The sequence below is a fragment of the Schistocerca nitens genome, chromosome 2, assembly GCF_023898315.1.
Source record: "Schistocerca nitens isolate TAMUIC-IGC-003100 chromosome 2, iqSchNite1.1, whole genome shotgun sequence".
Taxonomy (NCBI): Eukaryota; Metazoa; Arthropoda; class Insecta; order Orthoptera; family Acrididae; genus Schistocerca; species Schistocerca nitens.
The window spans coordinates 124,876,401-124,903,006 of NC_064615.1; the positions used below are offsets into that span (position 1 = coordinate 124,876,401).

Genomic DNA, 26,606 nt, shown 5'->3' on the forward strand with positions numbered 1-26,606 from the left:
GTTAAGTTGCCTGTGCGATAATTCTTGCACTTGTCAGCTCTTGCGGTCTTCAGAATTGTGTGGATGTTATTTTCCCGAAAGGCATATGGTATGTCTCCAGACTCATACATTCTACACAACAACGTGATTTGTAGTTTTGTTGCCACTTCCCCCAATGATTTTAGAAATTCTGATGGAATGTTATCTATCCCTTCAGCCTTATTTGAACTTAAGTCTTTCAAAGCTCTCATAAATTCTGATCCTAATACTGGATCCCCTGTCTCTTCTAAATTTACTCCTGTTTCTTCTTCTATAATATAAGACAAATCTTCCCCCTCATAGAGGCCTTCAATATACTCTTTCCACCCCACTGCCCTTTCCTCTGCATTCAACTCTGCAATTCCCATTGCACTCTTAATGTTACCACCCTTGCTATTAATTTCACTGAAAGTTGTTTTAACTTTCCTGTATGCTGAGTCAAGAAGTCAGTCCTTCCAACAATTATTTCTTTTTCAACTTCTTCACATTTTCCATGCAGCAATTTTTATCTTAGCTTACTTGCACTTATTTATTTTGTTCCTCAGTGACTTTTATTTCTGCATTCCTGAATTTCCCTAAACATTTTTGTACTTCCTTCTTTCATTGATCATGTGAAGTATTTCTTCTGTTACCCATGGTTTCTTCACAGTTGCCTTCTTTGTACCTGATTTCTTTCAGACTTCTGTGAAACTGGACTGTCTACTGAGCTATTCCTTATTGCTGTATCTATAGCCTTAGATAACTTCTCCTCACTCCTTAATACTTCCGTATCCCACTTCTTTGCCCACTGATTCTTTCCAACCAATCTCTTAAACTTCAGTCTACCCTTCATCACAACTACATTGTGGTTCAAATGGCTCTGAGCACTATGGGACTTAACATCTGAGGTCATCAGTCCCCTAGAACTTAGAACTACTTAAACCTAACTAACCTAAGGACATCACACACATCCATGGCCGAGGCAGGATTCGAACCTGCGACCGTAGCAGTCTCGCAGTTCCGTACTGAAGTGCCTAGAACCACACGGCCACCGCGGCTGGCACTACATTGTGATCTGAGTCTGTATCTGCTCCTGGGTACACCTTACAATCAAGTATCTGATTTCAGAATCTCTGCCTGACCATGATGTAATCTAACTGAAATCTTCTCGTATCCCCCAGTCTTTTCCACATATACTTCTTCCTCTTGTGATTCTTGAATAGTCTTTTCCTCTCTCATTCCTTGTCCCAATCCCTTATTACGCTGCAATCTTTTCTTCTACTCCTTCCCCTACAACTGCATTCTAGTCTCCCTGGACTATTACACTTTCATCTCTCTTTACATACTGTATTACCCTTTCAATATCCTCCTATACTTTCTCTATCTCCTCATTGTCAGCTTGCGATGTCAACTAGTATACCTGAACTATCGCTGTTGCTGTTGGTTTGCTGTTGATTCTGGTAAGAATCGCTGAACTATTCAAAGTAACACACTCTCTCTGCCCTACCTTCCTATTCACAACGAATCCTACTCTCACTATACCATTTTCTGTTCTTGTTGATATTACTCTACACTCATCTCACCAGAAATCCTAGTCTTCTTTGCATTTCACTTCACTGACCCCTACTAAATTTAGAACGCAGGGTAAAGAACTCAATAATATCTTTGAGGTTGTCACGGATTCTGAATGTGAAGTTAATCTGTGTGAAGGTAAGCTCCGTAAGTTGATCAAATATGGTAATCGGATGCTTTTATACAGAGCGCAGGTCAGAAGTTGTAGTGGTAAAGCACTTCACACAGAATTAGCAGAATGCTGTTAATAATTCTTCCAGTCACGCTGTGGTATTGGAGGTGACTTCAACTAGCCAGCTACAGATTGGGGAAGTCATGGAACCAAAACTGGTGCCAGAGACAGGGAATTAAAGTAATACAAAATTGTTAAGGCTTTCGTGGCCACTTGTTGACAAACTGCCTATTGGCTTCTGTGTCGGGTTCTTCGGCCGACGTTCATCTAATGATTTTTCTGACGTTTCACCAGCACGAGTGGCTGGCATTGTCAAAGCTTCACCCTCCATTGCCGGTGGTGAACTGGAGGCGAGCTCGCGGGTGCAGACTATATGTACCTGGTGCGCCAACGTCAGAGGGCTTCTCCGCGGTCATTTCCGGTGCGGTTCTCCTCTTGCTACCTGCGACGGTCGTTCGCTGCAGTACGGGAAGCCAGGATCCGTTTACCTTAAGGCTTTCCTCTTTCTTGTTGAAACTGTTCGCATGTTTTTGGATTTCTACAGCTTCTCTGAACAAGCGCGTGTGATAGTGCTTCTCTACAGCCAGAACTTCCGTGTCGACGAATTTTATTACGTGGTCGGTCTCATTCAGTGCGTGTTCTGCCACGGCCGATTTCTCCACCTGCCCCAACCTGCAATGTCGCTTATGCTCTTTGATCCTGGTGTTAATGGATCGTCCAGTCATTCCGACATAAACTTTTCCGCATGTGCAAGGTATACGGTATATTCCCGACATTGCAAGTGGGTCTCTTTTCTCCTTCGCCGATCTAAGACACTCTTTGATCTTCCTTGTCGGTTTGAAAATCGTCTTTACGCCGTGTTTGCGCAATATACGGCCGATACTGTCCGTCACTCTGGAAATGTATGGCAGAAAGGCCGTACCCGACATTTCTTTTTCTGGTTCCTTACTTCACCGAGTGTTTGGCTCTGTTACAGTTCTAATGTAATTTGTGGAATACCCATTGCTCCTCAGAACAGTTTCCAGGTGTTGCATTTCTCGTTTGAGGTGTTGAGGCTCACATATTCGTCCTGCTCTCGTTACTAGCGTACTAATCATGCCTCTTTTCTGGCTCGGGTGGTGGTTTGACAGTTTGTGGAGGTATCGGTCCGTGTGTGTCGGTTTTCGATACACGCTGTGTCCCAGGTTTTCGCCGTCCCTTGTGACCAGCACATCTAGAAATGGCAGTTTCCTGTCCTTTTCTACCTCCATGGTAAATGTTATGTTGGCATGGAGGCTGTTCAAGTGTCTCAGGAATTCACCGAGCTGTTCTTCATCGGAATTCACCGAGCTGTTCTTCACCATGGCTCCACACCACGAAAGTATCATCGACGTACCTGTACCACACCTTAGGTTTGCAAGTCGCTGAGTCCAGTGCCTGTGCTTCGAATTGTTCCATGAAGAAGTTGGCCACCACTGGACTGAGAGGACTACCCATGGCGACGCCTTCCAGCTGTTCGTAGAAATCGCCATTCCACGTGAAATAGCTCGTGGTGAGACATGCATGGAAGAGCTTTTTGATGTCTTGCGGGAACATGGAACCGATGTGCTCCAGAGCGTCGCTGAGTGGCACTTTCGTAAATAACGAAACAACATCAAAACTGACCAGGATGTCGTTTGGCGCAAGTTTCAGTTTCTTCAGCTTCTCAATGAAATGTCCTGAGTCCTTAATGTATGTGTCGGTCTTTCCCACGTGTGGCTGTAGCAGAGAGGCCAAGTGTTTCGCCAGTTTATACGTTGGTGAACCAGGAGCGCTAACGATCGGTCTCAGTGGAACGTTGTTCTTATGGATCTTGGGTAATCCATACAGCCGAGGTGGTAGGGCTTCTGTGTTGCGCAGGTTTCTCTGTATGTCCGCCGGCAGAGAAGACGCCTTGATTAATCGATTCGTATTCCGAGTGATACGCTGCGTCGGATCATCGCTTAGTTTTCGGTACGTCGTCGGATCTAATAGGTCTCGAATCTTTTGCTCATAATCTTCGGTCTTCATTACGACGGTCGCATTCCCCTTATCGGCAGGCAGTACCAATATACTCTTGTCGGCGTTGAGATTCTTAATGGCTTGTTCCTCTTCTTTCTTCAGGTTGCAAGCTGGTGGTTTTGCTCGGCGCAGTATCCTGGCTGTTTCAGTGCGTATTTCCTCTGCCCTTTCACAAGGAAGGGTCCGAATGGCTGCTTCGGTGTTGGCAATGATGTCCTCCATAGGTATAGTTCTCAGGATGATAGCGAAATTCCCTCCTTTTTGAAGGACTGACACTTCCTCTTCGGTCAATTGTCGTTCAGTGAGGTTGACCACTGTGTGTGACATGTCGGGAATCGCCTTGTCGGTCTGCTTCCGGCATCTTTCAAACTTTTTCTTTTGCCGCTCGGTGCAGCGCTCGAGTTCGTTCTGCATGCTCCTGTGAGTGATGCTGTCGATCTTGTCCCAGTCGTCTCGATGCATTCTGCTACTTAGTTGATAGAAAATGTCCAGAAGTTCCTGATCCGTTCTTGCCAAGTCTCTCCGTGTTGTATGTATTCGCTCACGAAGAAACGCTCGTTCCATTCTGTCGTAGATACGATGTGCTTGGGCGGTGGTGAACAGGCGCTTGCATCTCAAGAACTTCGGTGTAGCACATTCATCTCGGCACCGTGACAGAAAGGCAAGAGAGGACATCAGTCGCGCTTTCTTCTTCCGTCGTTGGTCAAGGCGTCGGTACAATCTGCAAATCTCCTCCCCGTAGAGGCGTAATACAAAATTGTTAAGGCTTTCGTGGCCACTTGTTGACAAACTGCCTATTGGTTACTGTCTCGGGTTCTTCGGCCGACGTTCATCTAATGATTTTTCTGACGTTTCGCCAGCACGAGTGGCTGGCATTGTCAAAGCTTCACCCTCCATTGCCGGTGGTGAACTGGAGGCGAGCTCGCGGCCGCAGACTATATGTACCTGGCGCGCCAACGTCTGAGGGCTTCTCCGCGGTCATTTCCGGTGCGGTTCTCCTCTTGCTACCTGCGACGGTCGTTCGCTGCAGTACGGGAAGCCAGGATCTGTTTACCTTAAGGCTTTCCTCTTTCTTGTTGAAACTGTTCGCGTGTTTTTGGATTTCAACAGCTTCTCTGAACAAGCGCGTGTGATAGTGCTTCTCTACAGCCAGAACTTCCGTGTCGGCGAATTTTATTACGTGGTCGGTCTCATTCAGTGCGTGTTCTGCCACGGCCGATTTCTCCACCTGCCCCAACCTGCAATGTCGCTTATGCTCTTTGATCCTGGTGTTAATGGATCGTCCAGTCATTCCGACATAAACTTTTCTGCATGTGCAAGGTATACGGTATATTCCCGACATTGCAAGTGGGTCTCTTTTCTCCTTCGCTGATCTAAGACACTCTTTGATCTTCCTTGTCGGTTTGAAAATCATCTTTACGCCGTGTTTGCGGAGATTTGCAGATTGTACCGACGCCTTGACCAACGACGGAAGAAGAAAGCACGACTAATGTCCTCTCTCGCCTTTCTGTCACGGTGCCGAGATGAATGTGCTACACCGAAGTTCTTGAGATGCAAGCGCCTATTCACCACCACCCAAGCACATCGTATCTACGACAGAATGGAACGAGCTTTTCTTCGTGAGCGAATACATACAACACGGAGAGACTTGGCAAGAACGGATCAGGAACTTCTGGACATTTTCTATCAACTAAGTAGCAGAATGCAACGAGACGACTGGGACAAGATCGACAGCATCACTCACAGGAGCATGCAGAACGAACTCGAGCGCTGCACCGAGCGGCAAAAGAAAAAGTTTGAAAGATGCCGGAAGCAGACCGACAAGGCGATTCCCGACATGTCACACACAGTGGTCAACCTCACTGAACGACAATTGACCGAAGAGGAAGTGTCAGTCCTTCAAAAAGGAGGGAATTTCGCTATCATCCCGAGAACTATACTTATGGAGGACATCATTGCCAACACCGAAGCAGCCATTTGGACCCTTCCTTGTGAAAGGGCAGAGGAAATACGCACTGAAACAGCCAGGATACTGCGCCGAGCAAAACCACCAGCTTGCAACCTGAAGAAAGAAGAGGAACAAGCCATTAAGAATCTCAACGCCGACAAGAGTATATTGGTACTGCCTGCCGATAAGGGGAATGCGACCGTCGTAATGAAGACCGAAGATTATGAGCAAAAGATTCGAGACCTATTAGATCCGACGACGTACCGAAAACTAAGCGATGATCCGACGCATCGTATCACTCGGAATACGAATCGATTAATCAAGGCGTCTTCTCTGCCGGCGGACATACAGAGAAACCTGCGCAACACAGAAGCCCTACCACCTCGGCTGTATGGATTACCCAAGATCCATAAGAACAACGTTCCACTGAGACTGATCGTTAGCGCTCCTGGCTCACCAACGTATAAACTGGCGAAACACTTGGCCTCTCTGCTACAGCCACACGTGGGAAAGACCGACACATACATTAAGGACTCAGGACATTTCATTGAGAAGCTGAAGAAACTGAAACTTGCGCCAAACGACATCCTGGTCAGTTTTGATGTTGTTTCGTTATTTACGAAAGTGCCACTCAGCGACGCTCTGGAGCACATCGGTTCCACGTTCCCGCAAGACATCAAAAAGCTCTTCCATGCATGTCTCACCACGAGCTATTTCACGTGGAATGGCGATTTCTACGAACAGCTGGAAGGCGTCGCCATGGGTAGTCCTCTCAGTCCAGTGGTGGCCAACTTCTTCATGGAACAATTCGAAGCACAGGCACTGGACTCGGCGACTTGCAAACCTAAGGTGTGGTACAGGTACGTCGATGATACTTTCGTGGTGTGGAGCCATGGTGAAGAACAGCTCGGTGAATTCCGGTGAAGAACAGCTCGGTGAATTCCTGAGACACTTGAACAGCCTCCATGCCAACATAACATTTACCATGGAGGTAGAAAAGGACAGGAAACTGCCATTTCTAGATGTGCTGGTCACAAGGGACGGCGAAAACCTGGGACACAGCGTGTATCGAAAACCGACACACACGGACCGATACCTCCACAAACTGTCAAACCACCACCCGAGCCAGAAAAGAGGCATGATTAGTACGCTCGTAACGAGAGCAGGACGAATATGTGAGCCTCAACACCTCAAACGAGAAATGCAACACCTGGAAACTGTTCTGAGGAGCAATGGGTACTCCACAAATTACATTAGAAGTGTAATAGAGCCAAACACTCGGCGAAGTAAGGAACCAGAAAAAGAAATGTCGGGTACGGCCTTTCTGCCATACATTCCCAGAGTGACGGACAGAATCGGTCGTATATTGCACAAACACGGCGTAAATACGATTTTCAAACCGACAAGGAAGATCAAAGAGTATCTTAGATCGGCGAAGGAGAAAAGAGACCCACTTGCAATGTCGGGAATATACCGTATACCTTGCACATGCGGAAAAGTTTATGTCGGAATGACTGGACGATCCATTAACACCAGGATCAAAGAGCATAAGCGACATTGCAGGTTGGGGCAGGTGGAGAAATCGGCCGTGGCAGAACACGCACTGAATGAGACCGACCACGTAATAAAATTCACCGACACGGAAGTTCTGGCTGTAGAGAAGCACTATCACACGCGCTTGTTCAGAGAAGCTGTAGAAATCCAAAAACACGCGAACAGTTTCAACAAGAAAGAGGAAAGCCTTAAGGTAAACGGATCCTGGCTTCCCGTACTGCAGCGAACGACCGTCGCAGGTAGCAAGAGGAGAACCGCACCGGAAATGATCGCGGAGAAGCCCTCGGACGTTGGCGCGCCAGGTACATATAGTCTGCGGCCGCGAGCTCGCCTCCAGTTCACCACCGGCAGTGGAGGGTGAAGCTTTGACAATGCCAGCCACTCGTGCTGGCGAAACGTCAGAAAAATCATTAGATGAACGTCGGCCGAAGAACCCGAGACAGAAGCCAATAGGCAGTTTGTCAATTAAAGTAATATCACAGAACTCCTAGCAACAAACAGACCTGAATTATCAAATCAGTTAATACACAGGAAGGTATCAGTGATCATAAGGCTGTAACACCAACTATGACTAAGGGTTTTATGAGGAATGTTAAGTTGGGAGGTAGGAAGATATGTTTGCTTAGCAAGAGTGACAGGATACAAACTGCAGAGTATTTGAGATGTCAGCATCAAATTTCAATGACGATGATGAAGATGTGGAGTACAAATTCAAAACCATTGTTCAATATGCCTTAGACAAGTATGTTCCAACCAAGATCTTAAGGGACATGGGAGACCCACTGTGGTATGATAGGTGTGTTAGAAAACTGCTATGTAAACAAACAGAGATTCACCTCAGATTCCAAAGAAGTCAAAATCTTGCTGACAAACTAAAGCTGATTGTAAGGAGAGCAATGAAACAAGTGTTTTGAAACTAAAATTCTGTCAACCAATCTGAGGAAAAACCAAGTCTTATGTAAAATTAGTAAGCAATTCAAAACCCTCCATTCATTCACTCAGTGATAGTTCTGGTACCAAAATGGAAGGTAACAGAAAGGAGTCTGAAATAGGTATTCTGAAATTGTTTCATCGCGTAAAATTGTAACATGGTCCCTCCTTTCAATCATCGTACAATGTCGAAATGACAGATACTGAGACAGCCAATCGTGGAATAGAAAAGCAACTACAATTGTTTGATATTGAAAAGGCAACAGGACCAGATGAGATACCTAAAAGATTCTATAAAGATTATGCAAAAGAACTTGCTCCCCTACTAGCAGCAGTTTATCATAGTACATTGGAGCAATGAAGGTTACCTAGTCACTGCAAAAACAGTGCAGCTCATTTTCAAGAAGGGCTGTAGGAAAGATGCACATAATTATAGACTTATATGTTGATGTCAATCCGCTGTAGGATTATGGGACATGGTTTATGCTACAGAATTAGGACTTTTTGGAGAACGAAAATCTCCTCTATAAAAATCAACATGGATTCTGCAAACAGAGATCTTGTGAAACTCAACTTGCTCTTTGCCTCTATGAGGTCTACAGAACTGGGGACAATGGTGCTCAGGTCGATGTTCCTGGACTTCAGGAACACATTTGACACCGCCCTGCACTGCAAGTTAGGGGGAAAAAATAAGAGCTTATCGAGTATCACACCAAATTTGCATCTGGATTCAAGACTTCCTTGCAGACAGGACTCAACACATCGCCCTTAATAGAATAAAGTTGACAGATGTAAAGGTAATTTCTAGGTAAATGATGTAGCAGAAAGTGTTGGAAGCTCTTTAATACTGTTCGTAGATGATGTGGTTGTCTACAAGAAAGCAGCAATGCCAGAAGACAGTATCAATTTGCAGAATGACCTACAAAGGAATGACGTGTTGTAGGCTCTGGTAATTGACTCTGAATATGAGTAAATGTAACATACTGCATGTACATAAGAAAAAGAAGTCCCCCACTGTACAGCTACACTACTGAGGGTAAACTGTTCGAAACAGTACCTACCATAAAATACCTGGGAGTAACTATACAGAACAACCTCAAGTCAAATGACCACATATAACAAACAGTGAGATTTGTAGAAAGAATCTTATTGAAATGTAATGCATCCACAAAGGAAGTGGCTAGTAAGGTAACTGACCAATTCGTGAGTACCGTTCATTAATACGAGATCCTTAGCAATTAGGACTGATGGGGGGGGGGAGGGGGGAGGGAGGGAGAGAGAGAGAATGTGTGTGTGTGTGTGTGTGAGAGAGAGAGAGAGAGAGAGAGAGAGAGAGAGAGAGAGAGAGAGAGAATCCAATGAAGAGCAGCATGCTTCATCATGGGATCATTTAGTCAGTGTGAGAGTATTACAGTGATACTCAACAAACTCCAAGGGCAGGTGTTACAAGAGAGGCACTGTGGATCATGGAGAGGTTCACTACTGAAATTCCATGAGGGCATTTTCCAGGAAGAGTCAGATGGCATATTACTTCCTCTGAAATACATCTTATGAAATGGACGACAATGAGAAAATCTGAGAAATTACAGCCAATGCAGAGGCTTATAGACAATAATTCTTCCTACACACCATTCAGGAGTGGAACAGAATAGGGGGGATTAGTTAGTGGTACCAGAAGTATTCTCTGTTACACATCTTTAGGTGGCTTACAGAGTATGATGCAGATGTATGCAGGTGCTGGATACGAGTCAATGTCAATCAGTTTAAAATCTGAAAGGAATTGTTACTGTCAGTGAATGCAGATTCATCTCAACCAGTTTCCAAGTAAACAGTGTGAACTGAACTGTATGCAATGGACACTTTGAGCCAGGTATCCCACAAAAGAGGCCACCTCTACAGCTGAGGGAGTCAGCATAGATGGCTGCCATGCGGAGGAGTCTGCAAAGTGGCCGAAACAGCAGTATGCTGACAACATGCTCTCCATACTGCTCCCGCATGATGCTGCAAGGCAGAGGATGACACAGCGGTCAGTAGACATCCCTTGGGCCCTCACAACCTGTATGAGGAGCGTGTTTTTTATCTCACAAAGGGCCACTGCTGACAGTGGTACACAACTTCAATGGTCCCAACAACACAAAAACTGGAAAATAGGTAACAGGAGGCATGTAGTGTGGTTCAATGTGTCATGATTTGGCCTCTCTTCAAATGATGCAAAGCTTTGAGTGTGCCGAGGACCCAATAAGGCATTTAACATGGACAGTGTAGGTCAGGACATAATTTATTCTGCTATGCTTCAGGGGTGTTTTTTGTACCTTATTTAGGGTCAACTTATTTATGGCACCGCGACCAACAATCAGGACGTTTATTTCAACTGTCTCGGTGACCATGTATTTCTATTTATTCACAGCTTCATAATGAGTATGTTTTCTACACTTGCTTTTTCCAAGGTGACAACAGTCATGTGCACAATGTAGCATGTATTCTTTCCTGGTTTCACAAACATTCGGGCAACCTTTCACACCTTGACAAGCTTATTAAATCCCCTGATTTTAATCCCATAGATAATACCTGGGATTTCCTGGAACAGCTGGCAAAATATAGCAATAAACATCCCTGCAATTTGGTTGTTCTAATCATTTTGGATTCTTCCTCACCAAACTGAGGACAGCATCAAGGTGGTGGTGTTACACAGTATTAGTGAGATGTCTTTCAGGCTGACTATATTTTTTGTGCACTTATGTAATAACAGAAATTACATGGTTTCTTTGTGTATTTTTAGAAAGCACTTCCACAATCACAGTGAGAAGAAAATAGAACCATTTCTGTCCTGTGTGGTGTAGGTAGTGTTGATTGTCACTTGCTCCAGTGGGTACACCAAACCACAGGGAAACAAACATGCATTCCTTTAAGTCCACAGTAGGCTTAGTTCACGAAGTGAACAATGCACTAACAAGTCTGGGACATAGTGGAGTCAGTGTAGAAACACAACAGTTTCAAATTAGTACCACTCAGGACTGGAAAACAAACTGAGTCACCTTTGCTATGCAATTGGGAGGTACAAACAGCTACAAAGTACACAAATGCTGTGAGCCCGGGCCACAGGCTCAGTGGAAAGCAGTCACCACCAGGTGGTGTCATATGATGTGCATATCTAGGCAGTGGATCCCCTTATGATGGCAGCCATAGCCACCGTTCAGAGCCCCAGCACATCTGACATGTCCACATCCACGCTAGGCAGGGAACCCAAATCACTATGGGATACAAAACAACCCAACTGATCACTTAAGTGAGTGACTCCTGCATAACTTGATGGGAAAGTAAAAATCAGCACTGACCATTTCTTCTGTTATCAAGTATATTTGAGAAACAAGTGTGTTCTGTCATTCTTCTGGAATTACAGTGAATGTGACAGTTACAGGTAGTTCACTCCCCAATGGTGTACTCTATCCAATTTAATCTTCTTACAAACAAAAAAGTGAAATTCTACATGACTATGCATCTGTACTAATCTTTTTGTCAAGCACACTATGGCACTTTGGAAGCCAAATGCCTCCAACACTTTTCACTGCATGACATTCTATATAATTACCGTTCTGTTTCAAGAAGTTGTTGATGAAATGATTTCTATTTGCCTTAAGACACTTTCTTGGTTCATAAATACATTATGATGAAAAGTTGCATTAAAGCAAAATGTTTTACAATATCTGAATCACTCTATACTACAGTACGACCTAATTAGAGAGAGAGAGAGAGAGAGAGAGAAAGAGAGAGAGAGAGAGAGAGAGAGAGAGAGAGAGACTAATCCCACAAAAAAGCAAAGAGAGATATACTAACCTCACACAAAGGCAAAAGCATGCCTTTCATAAAAGCTCCAGGTTTAAATAAGGCCTTTCTCAAAGCTTGATATAAATGGAAATTCAACCGTTTGTATTCACATATGTCATCACGAATGCGAGGTAGCAAGACCAAATTGTAGAAACGTTGTGCCATTTTCTCCTTCAAATTTGAAGCAAATATTCGAGTTGCTTGGTACATGGCTGCAGCACTCCACTTTGGTGGATCTGACAAATTGTAAAATGGATAAATGAAAGTTAAAAAGAAAAGTTTGCTATTGTTATAATTAACTTATACATTAATAAAATATCCATGCAAACAACATTACCTGTTATATAAAGTATTTGTTCCCAGTTCCGAAGATGAGGTATTATCTTGAATGCTTTGGGGAGCTTGCCAGAACGATATTTGGAAAGCACATCCCTTACACCTTCATACATCTGTCTGAGTCTTGGGTCTAGATCTTGCATAAGAATACCTATCAGAAAATTCACATTAGGAATAATCAAACAGCTGATATGTAATTTTATATATAAGTTTCTTTATTATGGAACCTGCAGCATATGTTATGTCAGAGTAGGACATATGCACAGAATTAGTAGACAGTACGATGCTTGGCATTTTATTTTTGTAAATAAGCTTATTTTGGCTTTATTGGCTTCATCAGTACATCTGCAAACAATTGCATTTTACTTAATACATAATTAATAAAAGTTTTTTTTACAATGGCTGTTGTACTCATGTCCTGACCTCTGTTAACTTTTAGTAAACAATTGCTGCTGTCCGTAGTTGCTGGAGGTAATACTTTTTCAGTAACGTTTTGAAGTTGTTCGATGATTTGATGTCGCACATATATTATAACAGAATTTTTTATTATTTTGATAGTCGTATAAATTCAAGTTTGACAGCTAGTTGTTTATTCAAAGATTAGATTAGATTAGATTTACTTTCATTCCAATTCATCCGTAGTGAGGAGGTCCTCCAGGATGTGGAACATGTCAGAAAAACAACAATACATGACAAATATTTACAACTAAAACAAATAAGTTAATGTACCATTCCACAGGTCCCAAGTGGAATGATCGTCATTTTTTAATGAACACTAAGAGTCATTTTACAAATACTAATGCACTGAATTAAAAAAAAAAAGTTTTTCATTTATTTATAAGGTAATAAACATGTAATACAACTACTGTAATACTTATTTACAATGAACACATTACTGTACTGAAATTGTGCAGAAGTTATGTTGTACTTGTATACAAATCAGTTGGTTTTACTAAGAAATTCATCAATGGAGTAGAAGGAGTTGGTCACCAATAAATCCTTTAGGCTTCTCTTAAACTGAATTTCATTGGTTGTTGAGCTTTTTATGGCTGCTGGCAAGTTATTGAAAATGTGTGTTCCTGAATAATGCACACCTTTTTGTACTAAACTAAGTGACTTTGAATCCTTGTGAAGATTATTCTTATTCCTAGTATTGATTCCATGAATTGAGCTGTTGGTTTGAAAAAGTGATATATTTTTAATGACAAATTTCATTAAGGAATAAATATATTGGGAAGCAGTAGTTAGTATCCCTAGTTCCCTAAACAGGCTTCTGCAGGATGTTCTTGAGTTCACACCACATATAATTCTTACTGCACGTTTTTGTGCCCGGAAAACTTTAGCTTGGCTTGATGAATCACCCCAAAAAATAATCCCACATGACATTATGGAATGAAAGTAAGCATAGTATGTCAGCTTTTGCATTTTTATATCCCCTATGTCTGACAAAATTCACATTGCAAACTGAGATTTGTTAAGACACTTCAGCAGTTCTGTGGTGTGCTCCTCCCAATTGAATTTATTATCAAGCTGTAATCCCAAGAATTTAACACTGTCCACTTCTTCTATCTTCTTGTCATCGTATGTTAGACATATACTCTTGGGACACCCCTTACAAGTTCTGAACTGCATGTAGTGTGTTTTTTCAAAGTTTAGTGACAAAGAATTAGCTAGGAACCAGTGATTAATGTCCACAAATATTTTATTGGCTGATCTTTCTAAGACTCCACTTGATTTGCTATTTATTGCAATGTTTGTATCATCGGCAAACAAAACAAACTTGGTATCTGGTAATGTTACTGATGAAAGGTCATTGATATACTCAAGAAAAAGTAGGGGCCCCAAAATGGAACCTTGTGGGACCCCACATGTAATTAGTTCCCAGTTGGATGATGCTTGATAGCTTGATACATGTCTCTTTCCTAATGACACCCTTTGTTTCCTGCCAGAGATATAAGATTTGAACCATTTTGCAGCGTTTCCTGTTACACTGTAATATTCTAGTTTACTTAAAAGAATATTGTGATTTACACAGTCAAAAGCCTTTGACAGATCACAAAATATACCAGTTGCCTGCAATTTTTTGTCTAATGAATTAAGCTCTAATGAATTAAGATATTTATGTTGTTGTGGGTTGTGTAATATGGAACTGTTACTGGTGTGTTACAAACATATCACATGTACTGATGAAGGCAATAAAGTGAAAATAAGCTTATATACAAAAATAAAATATCAAGCAGCATATTGTCTACTAATTCTCTGCACTCGTATATCCACAATAACAAGTTAGGTACTGTACAACACAGTGTCATTTGTTAAAGTGATGAAGAGGTCACATCGTATTAATTATGCATTGTTTCATATCAAGTGACAAAAGAACTGAGATGTTAATACAAGCACAATGGAAGCTATTTAATTATGTTACATCATGATTTTCAAGGTGCAGATAGGAGCTTTCTTCTTTACAGTACGAAATAGAGCAGTAAGGTATGATGGAGTGTGAAGGACTCCCCCAGCCCACTGAAGGTATTGCAGAGAAAAAAGGTATGATTACAAAAGAAACACATAACTTCTTTAAATATACATAATAACTGCACTCACTTCCTGCATCTGAAAACTGGGTCTGCAACTCAGTTTGCTTCTGAGCTATTGTTTCTGCAATTACATCACCTAGTGTGCGTTGTGGCTCTGGATTTTTGTTCATAAATCTCTCGTAATCTTCAACATCATTTTCATCCACTTTCTGCAAAAGAAGGCACAATAATGATATCACAAAACAGAATTTACACACTGTTACATACACAAAAGCATGTGGACATTAAGACACTGTGTTTATTTTTCAAACAGATCAAATATCTAACTGAATAGTCACAGTGGCAGATGGCATAAATAAAGGAAAAAAAAGGATATATTGGACTAAAATCAGTTCTGGTTTAGAACAGCTACAGGTACCAAATACACAATGCTGAATGCGATCTTAGTAACAGACTGAATTTTCTCATTTTGAAAGAGCTGAAAGGCTATCTGTTTAATTGTTAAAAAGCATTCAACAGTCAAGATTGCATAACATATTTTTTGATTTAACACAACCAGTTTTAACAGAGTATGTCTTAAAATCTTTTTGTTGTAAAACATGTCAGTGTAAAATGAACATGTGATTCTTACCCTCACAGTATTTCTTTCCAGGTTGTAAATAATATTGATACCAAATTTGATTAAAACATTCCAGGAATTTAGGATGAGCTTTTTGCCCATGGCTTTGCCAGCATACATGCAAGACAAATGTATTTCACACATATTTCACCTGTGTCTAACGAATTTTACCCTGTAGTTTCATTTCTACACAGCTCAATGTTTATGATAACGTATCTTCTGAACTATACGCTGTACGATGATATAAATTTGCAGGAAGATCCAGTGGTATGCGTGGCTACTGTCTGCAAAATGTGTTGTGCAGATCCGGTGGTTTGCGTGGCTACTGTATGCAAAATGTGTTGTGAATAGAACTGATAATAAGGTAGTAATAAATTAAAATGTCATGCATGATGCAGCAGTTCCTCACACATCTCAGTGTTTACGATGTCATATCTCCTGAACTAAGTGTTGTACAATTATGTAAATTTTCTGGTACATTCAGTGGTATAGTTGAATACTGTCTGCACATTCAATGGTATAGTTGAATACTGTCTGCACAAAGTGTCATGGATACAGTTATAAGTAAAGAAGTAATAAACTAAAATGTCATACTTCATGTGGCAGTTTTACTGCATGATCAGCAAAAATGTAGTAAGCGATAAACTTTTTATTGATTGGCGACTCCATAGAGTGCTGTGTGCACAACGACCATGTGATAAATAAAATTAGAAGGAAGGTCAGCATTGGCTGTAATTTTGATGATTTATTAACAGCAAAATCGATTTTCAATCACATAATTATCATCTTCAGTGCCGGAAGTTAAACATTTCACACAGTGATCAGTGAATAAGAAACACAAGACCACAAATACACCTGAGTATAAACCAACTATTGGTAAGAACATACCTTTAGCGTACAAATTAAAACTCGTAGGCACTGGTGTCTAGTTATTAGCAGTAACAGAAGCTATGAAACGATCACAATAACTGAAGCCGCTGTTTACAGTCACCTGTACACCAGACCTGTGTGTGACAGGGGCTTGGAACACTCTCTATGTGACATGTGTCACATGAATACTTAACATTACTTTATTTGGCAAGAGATTACCACAAAATACCAAAAGTGCCCTTGCAAATCATTAATTGAACATATCAAATTTTAAGTTGTACATTAACAATGCATAGCAAAAAGGAAGGGGGAAATGCACATCTTGCCAACATACACTGGCATCTTATTTTCAAAACAACTTAAAAAAGAAACATGCAAGAATAAAAATCAACAGGTAAATTACAAGGTGTCAGATTACAGGACTGGTAAAAAAGAAAAATATACAAATAACATGACATCAAATATAACAGAATTTGTTATAACACAGTAACTGCCATCTTGCGTGGGAAGTCAGAGGTGCAAAGTTCTTAATTTATGTAAAATATTACGTTGAAACTAAGAAGTCAAATACATAAATAATGGTGATTGTGCAATATATGCCACAATTTAACATGTCAAAATGTCATGGACACAATATTCTTTATACTTTTTTTTAGGGTGCAGACTAACACTTTTTTATCATATTTAACAACATGATGACACACACATCTCATTCATCCCATTTGGACATGTTAACACATTATAACTGTTTCTGAGGCTTAATTACAAAAAATCGTAATTATGAAAAACAGAATGATATAAAAGCACATTGTGGATGCAGAGATTGTTTAGTGCACTCACCAGTAAGAACTAATGTTACAAACTGCAAAAAAATTAGTGATATGTTAGCTAGAGACACAAGTGTACAAAGCATGCTAGCCTAGTAGAAACCTCCACTACCACACCTATTATTTATAGAAAAAATTTCCTCATATGATACAAACAGAATTTGGATATAGGGGAACACTGTTCTCTTTAAAGTGTGAAAGCTTTATCCCAAAAAATACATCGTACTCTGGTTATACACTTTTGCACAAGTACTGGGTCAGAACTCATCATACATACATTTGCAGTTGACACAACAGAAATGAAACTGTCAAGCAAACGGTTTTGAATAATCATATCAAGGAGATAATAAAATTATCTGTCTTATACCCGCAGTGGGACCCCTTACAACATAAAAGCTGATTTTGAAAATACCCATATATCCAAAGTAGGCCATAAAAATTAATCTAAAATGAAAGGTGTGGATAAGTAGTAATATATATTGTGCATCCAGAAAAACACCATAATTTAGGAAAGGTAACAGTACAAATTATTCCTGAGATATACATCGTACTGTAGACAAATTAGAACCAGATTATACACATTTTTCCACAATTACTTACTAAAGCAATTAAAATGTGGTGACAAACCAACACCATGAAATAAACACACGTTTTCCCAATAGACCAGAAATTTACATCGTCATCACTTTCATGTGTTTATTTCATGTTGCTGGTTTGTCACTCCATTTTAATTGCTTTAGTAAGTAACTGTGGAAAAATGTGTATAATCTGGTTCTAATTTGTCTACAGTACGATGTATATCTTGGGAATAATTTGTACTGTTACCTTTCCTAACTTATGGCGTTTTTCTGGATGCACAATATATATTACTACTTATCCACACCTTTCATTTTAGATTAATTTTTATGACCTACTTTGGATATATGGGTATTTTCAAAATCAGCTTTTATGTTACAAGGGGTCCCACTGCTGCTATAAGACGTAATAAAATTATCTCCTTCATATGAGTATTCAAAACCGTTTGTTTGACAGTTTCATTTCTGTTGTATCAACCGCAAATGTATGAATGATGGGTTCTGACCCAGTATTTATGCAAAAGTGTATAACCAGAGTGCGATGAATTTTTTGGGACAAAGCTTTTATACTTTAAAGAGAACACTGTTTCCTTATACTCAAGTTCTGTTTGTATCACGTGAGGAAAGTTTTTCTATAAATAATAGGTGTGGTTGTGGAGGTTTCTACTAGGCTAGCATATTACGTACACTTGTGTCTCTAGCCAACATATCACTAATTTTTTGCAATTTGTAACAATAGTTCTTATTGATGAGTGTGCTAAACGATCTCTGCATCCACAATGTGCTTTTATATCATTCTGCTTTTCATAATTGAAACTGTTATAATGTGTTAACGTGTCCAAACGGGACGAATGAGATGTGTGTATCATCATGTTGTTAAATACAATGAAAAATTGTTAGTCTACACTTTAAAAAAAATTTATAAAGAATATTGTGTCTCACGACATTTTGACCTATTAAGATGTGGCATATATTGCACAATCACCATTATTTATGTATTTGACTTCTTGGTTTCAACGTAATATTTCACATAAATTAAGAACTTTGCACCTCTTGACTTCCCACGCCAGATGGCGGTTACTTTGTTATAACAAATTCTGTTATATCTGATGTCATGTTGTTGGTATATTTTTCTTTTTTACTAGTCCTGTAATCTGACACCTTATAATTTACCTGTGGATTTTTATTCTTGCATGTTTCTTTTTTAAGTTGTTTTGAAAATAACACACCAGTGTATGTTGGCAAGATGTGGATTCCCCCCCCCCCCCCCCCCCCCAATGAACCATGGAACCATGGACCTTGCCATTGGTGGGGAGGCTTGCATGCCTCAGCGATACAAATAGCCATACCGTAGGTGCAACCACAACGGAGGGGTATCTGTTGAGAGGCCAGACAAACGTGTGGTTCCTGAAGAGGGGCAGCAGCCTTTTCAGTAGTTGCAAGGGCAACAGTCTGGATGATTGACTGATCTGGCCTTGTAACACTAACCAAATCGGCCTTGCTGTGCTGGTACTGCGAACGGCTGAAAGCAAGGGGAAACTACGGCCGTAATTTTTCCCGAGGGCATGCAGATTTACTGTATGGTTAAATGATGATGGCGTCCTCTTGGGTAAAATATTCCGGAGGTAAAATAGTCCCCCATTCGGATCTCCGGGTGGGGACTACTCAAGAGGATGTCGTTATCAGGAGAAAGAAAACTGGCATTCAACGGATCGGAGCGTGGAATGTCAGATCACTTAACTGGGCAGGTAGGTTAGAAAATTTAAAAAGGGAAATGGATAGGTTAAAGTTAGATATAGTGGGAATTAGTGAAGTTCGGTGGAAGGAGGAATAAGACTTCTGGTCAGGTGACTACAGGGTTATAAACACAAAATCAAATAGGGGTAATGCAGGAGTAGGTTTAATAATGAATAGGAAAATAGGACTGCGGGTAAGCTACTACAAACAGCATAGTGAACGCATTATTGTGGCCAAGATAGACACAAAGCCCACGCCTACTACAGTAGTACAAGTTTATATGCCAACTAGCTCTGCAGATGACGAAGAAATTGAAGAAATGTATGATGAAATAAAAGAAATTATTCAGGTAGTGAAGGGAGACGAAAATTTAATAGTCATGGGTGACTGGAGTTCGTCAGTAGGAAAAGGGAGAGAAGGAAACATAGTAGGTGAATATGGATTGGGGGCAAGAAATGAAAGAGGAAGCAACCTGGTAGAATTTTGCACAGAGCACAACTTAATCATAGCTAACACTTGGTTCAAGAATCATAAAAGAAGGTTGAATACAAGGAAGAAGCCTGGAGATACTGACAGGTTTCAGATAGATTATATAATGGTAAAACAGAGATTTAGGAACCAGGTTTTAAATTGTAAGACATTTCCAGGGGCAGATGTGGATTCTGACCACAATATATTGGTTATGACTTTTAGATTAAAATTGAAGAAACTGCAAAAAGGTGGGAATTTAAGGAGATGGGACCTGGATAAACTGACTAAACCAGAGGTTGTACAGAGTTTCAGGGAGAGCATAAGGGAACAATTGACAGGAATGAGGGAAAGAAACACAGTAGAAGAAGAATGGGTAGCGTTGAGGGATGAAGTAGTGAAGGCAGCAGAGGATCAAATAGGTAAAAAGACGAGGGCTAGTAGAAATCCTTGGGTGACAGAAGAAATACTGAATTTAATTGATGAAAGGAGAAAATATAAAAATGCAGTCAATGAAGCAGGCAAAAAGGAATACAAACGTCTCAAAAATGAGAGCGACAGGAAGTGCAAAATGGCTAAGCAGGCATGGCTAGAGGGCAAATGTAAGGATGAAGAGGCTTATCTCACTAGGGGTAAGATAGATACAGCCTACAGGAAAATTAAAGAGACCTTTGGAGAAAAGAGAGCCACTTATATGAATATCAAAAGCTCTGATGGAAACCCAGTTCTAAGCAAAGAAAAAAAAGCAGAAAGGTGGAAGGAGTATATAGAGGGTCTATACAAGGGCGATGTACTTAAGGACAATATTATGGAAATGGAAGAGGATGTAGATGAAGATGAAATGTAAGATATAATACTGCGTGGAGAGTTTGACAGAGCACTGAAAGACCTGAGTTGAAACAAGGCCCCGGGAGTAGACAACATTCCATTAGAACTACTGACAGCCTTGGGAGAGCCAGTCCTGACGAAACTCTACCATCTGGTGAGCAAGATGTATGAAACAGGCGAAATACCCTCAGACTTCAAGAAGAATATAATAATTCCAATCCCAAAGAAAGCAGGTGTTGACAAATGTGAAAATTACCGAACTATCAGTTTAATAAGTAATGGCTGCAAAATACTAACGCGGGTTCTTTACAGACGAATGGAAAAACTAGCAGAAGCCGACCTCGGGGAAGATCAGTTTGGATTCCGTGGAAATGTTGGAACACGTGAGGCAATGCTGACCCCACGACGTATCTTAGAAGCTAGATTAAGAAAAGGCAAACCTACGTTCCTAGCATTTGTAGACTTAGAGAAAGCTTTTGACAGTGTTGACTGGAATACTCTCTTTCAAATTCTGAAGGTGGCAGGGGTAAAATACAGGGAGCGAAAGGCTATTTACAATTTGTACAGAAACCAGATGGCAGTTATAAGAGTCGAGGGGCATGAAAGGGAAGCAGTGGTTGGGAAAGGAGTGAGACAGGGTTGTAGCCTCTCCCCGATGTTATTCAATCTGTATATTGAGCAAGCAGTGAAGGAAACAAAAGAAAAATTCAGAGTAGGTATTAAAATCCATGGAGAAGAAATAAAAACTTTGAGGTTCGCCGATGACATTGTAATTCTGTCAAAGACAGCAAAGGACTTGGAAGAGCAGTTGAATGGAATGGATAGTGTCTTGAAAGGAGGGTATAAGATGAACATCAACAAAAGCAAAACGAGGATAATGGAATGTAGTCGAATTAAGTCAGGTGATGCTGAGGGAATTAGATTAGGAAATGAGACACTTAAAGTAGTAAAGGAATTTTGCTATTTGGGGAGCAAAATAACATGATGGTCGAAGTAGAGAGGATATAAAATGTAGACTGGCAATGGCAAGGAAAACGTTTCTGAAGAAGAGAAATTTGTTAACATCGAGTATAGATTTAAGTGTCAGGAAGTCATTTCTGAAAGTATTTGTATGGAGTGTAGCCATGTATGGAAGTAAAACATGGAGGATAAATAGTTTGGACAAGAAGAGAATAGAAGCTTTTGAAATGTGGTGCTACAGAAGAATGCTGAAGATTAGATGGGTAGATCACATAACTAATGAGGAAGTATTGAGTAGGATTGGGGAGAAGAGAAGTTTGTGGCACAACTTGACTAGAAGAAGGGATCGGTTGGTAGGACGTGTTGAGGCATCAAGGGATCACCAATTTAGTATTGGAGGGCAGTGTGGACGGTAAAAATCGTAGAGGGAGGCGAAGAGATGAATACACTAAGCAAATTCAGAAGGATGTAGGTTGCAGTAGGTACTGGGAGATGAAGAAGCTTGCACAGGATATAGTAGCATGGAGAGCTGCATCAAACCAGTCTCAGGACTGAAGACCACAACAACAACAACAACAACAACAACATAAAATTTTGTTGACTACACCAATGTAAACAATTATTTTCCTTTTGTTGTTTAAATTACAGGTAAACTACTAAACCTGGGGCAAACACTAACTCTTAAGTTTTCATTATTTCCCGAAGGAAATAAAAACCTTTCTCTCCAAATATGTTGGTTTAAGGGATACGAGTGGCTTCTACACAATAAAACTGCTGGTGGTGGCTTATGCAAGGTGCACATTATTTTTGTGCATCGGCAAATACAAATGATGTGAAATCGAAAAAGTTAGTGGCAGAACCACACACATTATATAAGAAACTGTTGAAATTCACACATGCCATGAGAGTGCCAAATACCAAAAGGCAAGTGGGGATAGCCTCTCTCAATTTTTGATGAAGGAAGAGGGGAAGTCAATAGATACTACTGCCCAAATGAGATCCCAGGAGAGAAAAATTAAAGAAGAGAACTGTAAAAAAAAAAAAAAAAAAAAAAAAAAAAAAAAAAAAAAAAAAAAAAAACTTATGCTCATTATAAAAATGATTATATTATGTAGAATGCAGAACATTACATTAAGAGGAAAAGAGGATGACAGTGATTTAGAATTGGTAAGTTCTGCTTGAGAAGGCATCTTCAGAGCTTTGCTGAAGTTCTGAACAGATGCTGGAGATGAGATACTACTCGACCACAGGAGAAAGTGCGCTAAAAATGCTTCCTTCATTCATAAATCGATGTAAAATGTATAGAGAATTGTGGGTAATTAACAACAGACAATGTAATAAACAAAATTAAAAGAAATGAAAATTTCTCTATCTTGACTGTTGGACTACAGTTGTTTATATTAGTGAGCAATTATCCATTCATATTCACTATTTCGATGTGGATACAAATGAAGTCAAAGAAGATTTCCTCAAGTCTGTCCAGACTGTGGTTCTTACTGGTGAAAATATAGTTTGCAATATACTGTGAGAATTAGAATACCAGAACTTACACATTTCGCTGTGCTGGTGACAAGCATACTATAGGGGTCAATATGAGCAGTAAAATAAAAGGTGTCCAGGTCTGCATATCCAATATTAAACCTGTAGCATTTTATACTCACTGTGGAAATCATTGACTTAACTTACCCATCAGTAATGCCTGCACCATATCTACATAAACAAATCCTGTGGGAGTTATTTCAGGTGCAGCAACCATTCTCCAAGAGTCAGCTGAAAGAACATATCTCTTCAAAGAAGAAACTCATTCAAAATATACTAAAAAAATACAAGACAGGCGTAAAGACATGAAGAAACTTTGACTTTTTAGATGGCTTCCCAGGTCTCCCTCTAATTTTGCAATTAACTGGCTGATAAAGGAGACAAACATGCTCACCTGCATTTCTGCTGCTCCAAGCTACATATTGTCAGAATTCAATGTGAGCTTTATCATCCTTGTTGACATTGTGGGAGTAACCCTTCATCTTGATCTTTACAGGCCATTGAAACTGATACTCTTTCGACAATGAAGTTTGTCACCAGCCACAAAAAAGCCTCCAAAAGCAATGTAAAATTAGCACAGACACATTTAAAATAATTTTCAGGCTAGCAAACTGTCAAACCACTGTACTCAATTTTCAGACACAGTTGGAAGAAGAGTATTACTGCCTGTCAGTGTTTATATCCTTTTTCAATCATCTGTTAAATGAAATGTCGGTAAGATTCCTTAGAACCCAGCTGCAAAGAATTGGACATCTACAAAAATTGCTGTCGCAGAACTTTTAGTGATACAGACATGGAGCATTTTGCAAAGTGCTGATGCACACAATTCCCTTGTTTTGCAGATTTGAAGGGAGAGATACAACTTTAGCACAAATGGACGAAAATACGCCAAAGTCTCCAGTAGAAGCCTATCAAAGGGCAACGGCGCTGCCAAGTATTACAGTCTTGTGTTATTGCCGTGCACATTTCCTGTAACAAACATCACTGTGGAGAGATCTTTCTCAACCTTGCCATGTCTGAAGACATATCGTTGCAGCAGGATGACAGACAATCGTTATATACAAAGACATCAGAGTGATTCAAGCCTCACTGCCTAGATAAATGAGATTTCACAATGTACTGAGTGAGTATAGCTAGGTGCATCTACTAGTGGAGTCTGTTGATTTTCCAACAGATGCTGCAGTAATGTGTGTGTGTGTGTGTGTGTGTGTGTGTGTGTGTGTGTGTGTGTTTGTTTGTTTGTTTGTTTTAGCATTTCAATTAACGGTAACAGAATTTTCACTAGGACAATCTGACAACCGTACTTAAATGGAATGGACAGTGTGCTTCATTTCATAATCATCAGCCATTTGACAACCATAGCTGGATAAAAGCTTTCTCCAGACTTTCCAAGCATTACAGTCTTTACTGAAATACATCCTCGCTGGTGCTCAGCCATAAACTGTACCTAGAGTGTTATTGTGTATTTTACCATATGCAATTTTAACCTTGTGAGATTCTATCTTAACAATGTTTCCAGTTGTAATATGAATTTGTAGTACCAGGCCAAGTAGTATACCACATGTACAATATGTCCAACAGACCAGAAACAAAAAACTTATGACTGTTCAGCAAGTATCCATGTTTACAAATTACAAATTAATTTGTGAGGTGAACATAAAAGGACTCATTCAACACCATTATGATTTATCAGACAAGATGTTCCCTGGAACATGAAACTATCTAACTAGTACGGTAATACTGTCAATCACAGATTTTAAATATGAAACAGCCAACGAATGGTACTTAAAAATGGCATAGGGTCTAAGGTCAAAATTATGCTACAGTGCAAAAATAAAACGTAACAGTTGAAGGTGGTGTGGAGTCACTTCAGAACGTGTTATTTTGTATTTCTTTTCTTCTTTATTAACTGGTATTCCAAGGAGAAGCCTAATAATGTCGTATCATAGTCTACTGGTGACATAATAATATTCTCTTAGTTGGAAGTCTAGCACTGCTGACATATGCTACTTTGTTAAAGAATGGATTTGAAACTAATGGCATATTCACTTATGTAGACAATCTACAGAGGTTCAACATACTATGGGGATGACGAAATAAGAGCAAAAATTTTCAGTAAAAAAATTACAACCCGTCAAGGTTGAAATTAAAGGCATGAAATTAACTAGTGTTTATGATCAACACACAATCAGAATAATAATTAATAATAATAAAAATATGTTGAAGCAAAAGTACTTAAGACATGGAAATAAAATGACTCACGAGGGGAGGCCGCCAATTGTGAAATTCAGATTCGATTCATACTGCGCATAATAAAAGCTCATGGCCAGAGGTGTAATGTGGCAAAGCACCAAGATGCACTTCTCAGCCGTTGTCGAGAAAATCGACAGTTAAAAGAAACCGCTGTGGTGAAATACTCTCAACGATTAACAGTTTTCTACAGCGTCGTGGCGCAGCGGTAAGCGCTTCGGTTCGTAATCTGAAGGTCGTCGGATCGAATCTCGCACCATGCAATTTTTTTTATTATTAGTTTTTTGTAATTCAAACTTATACACACACACACACACACACACACACACACACACACACACACACACTCTATTAATGAATTGCTTAAGCATGTTGGTGAAGGCGGATCGCTCTCCAATTGTACCGCCTCCATTTTTCCGTTTTTTTTAACAGGGTGTACCAAAGCTCTCCCGTCCTCACTGATTTTCGACGATGTTATAAGTTGCGCTAGGGACCGCATCTACCTTCTTTCGAAGTTAGCAGGCAACTATGCTGTTATGCGGCTGCTCGTTTCGGCCCATTCCACATCTGTCCTTCAAGTGTAATGAGCGAGTAACGGAGTTTATATTTCATACCTGCCACAGCGAATTTGTGTTCGTGGGGTCTCTATTCTAATTCGAACGTTTGACTTACGCTATACGAATTCGTTTCGGAATATCGTTTCTACATCTTACGTTAACTATATGTGGTTAACATTATGAAGACAATTAATAACATTTGTGAAATACAACTTTGTTTGCGGAAAACATAATGATGTTCGAAGTCGCCAGTTTTTCCACGACAAACGATTTTTAACAACTTATTATATGCATAATTGATATACACACACACACACACACACACACACATTTTAATTACAAAAACAAATACTAAAAAAAAATGTCACATGGTGCGAGATTCGATCCGGCGACCTTCGGATTACAAACCCGAGCGCTTACCGCTGCGCCACGACGCTGTGGAAAATTATGAATCGTAGAGAGTATTTCATCGCAACGGTTTCTTTTAGC

The 26,606-nt window shown here is 40.2% G+C and overlaps 1 protein-coding gene across 1 annotated transcript in view; it reads right to left on the reverse strand.

The window, feature by feature from the left end:
- The window catches only part of LOC126234298 (bystin), a 64,198-nt gene that overhangs the window by 15,014 nt on the left and 22,578 nt on the right, over positions 1 to 26,606 (reverse strand). The window contains exons 3-5 of the mRNA XM_049942984.1: positions 14,955 to 15,096; positions 12,355 to 12,504; positions 12,027 to 12,253 (exon numbers count right to left, since the gene is read on the reverse strand). Coding sequence (XP_049798941.1) covers positions 12,027 to 12,253; positions 12,355 to 12,504; positions 14,955 to 15,096 — 519 coding nt within the window. The remainder of the gene's footprint in view (positions 1 to 12,026; positions 12,254 to 12,354; positions 12,505 to 14,954; positions 15,097 to 26,606) is intronic.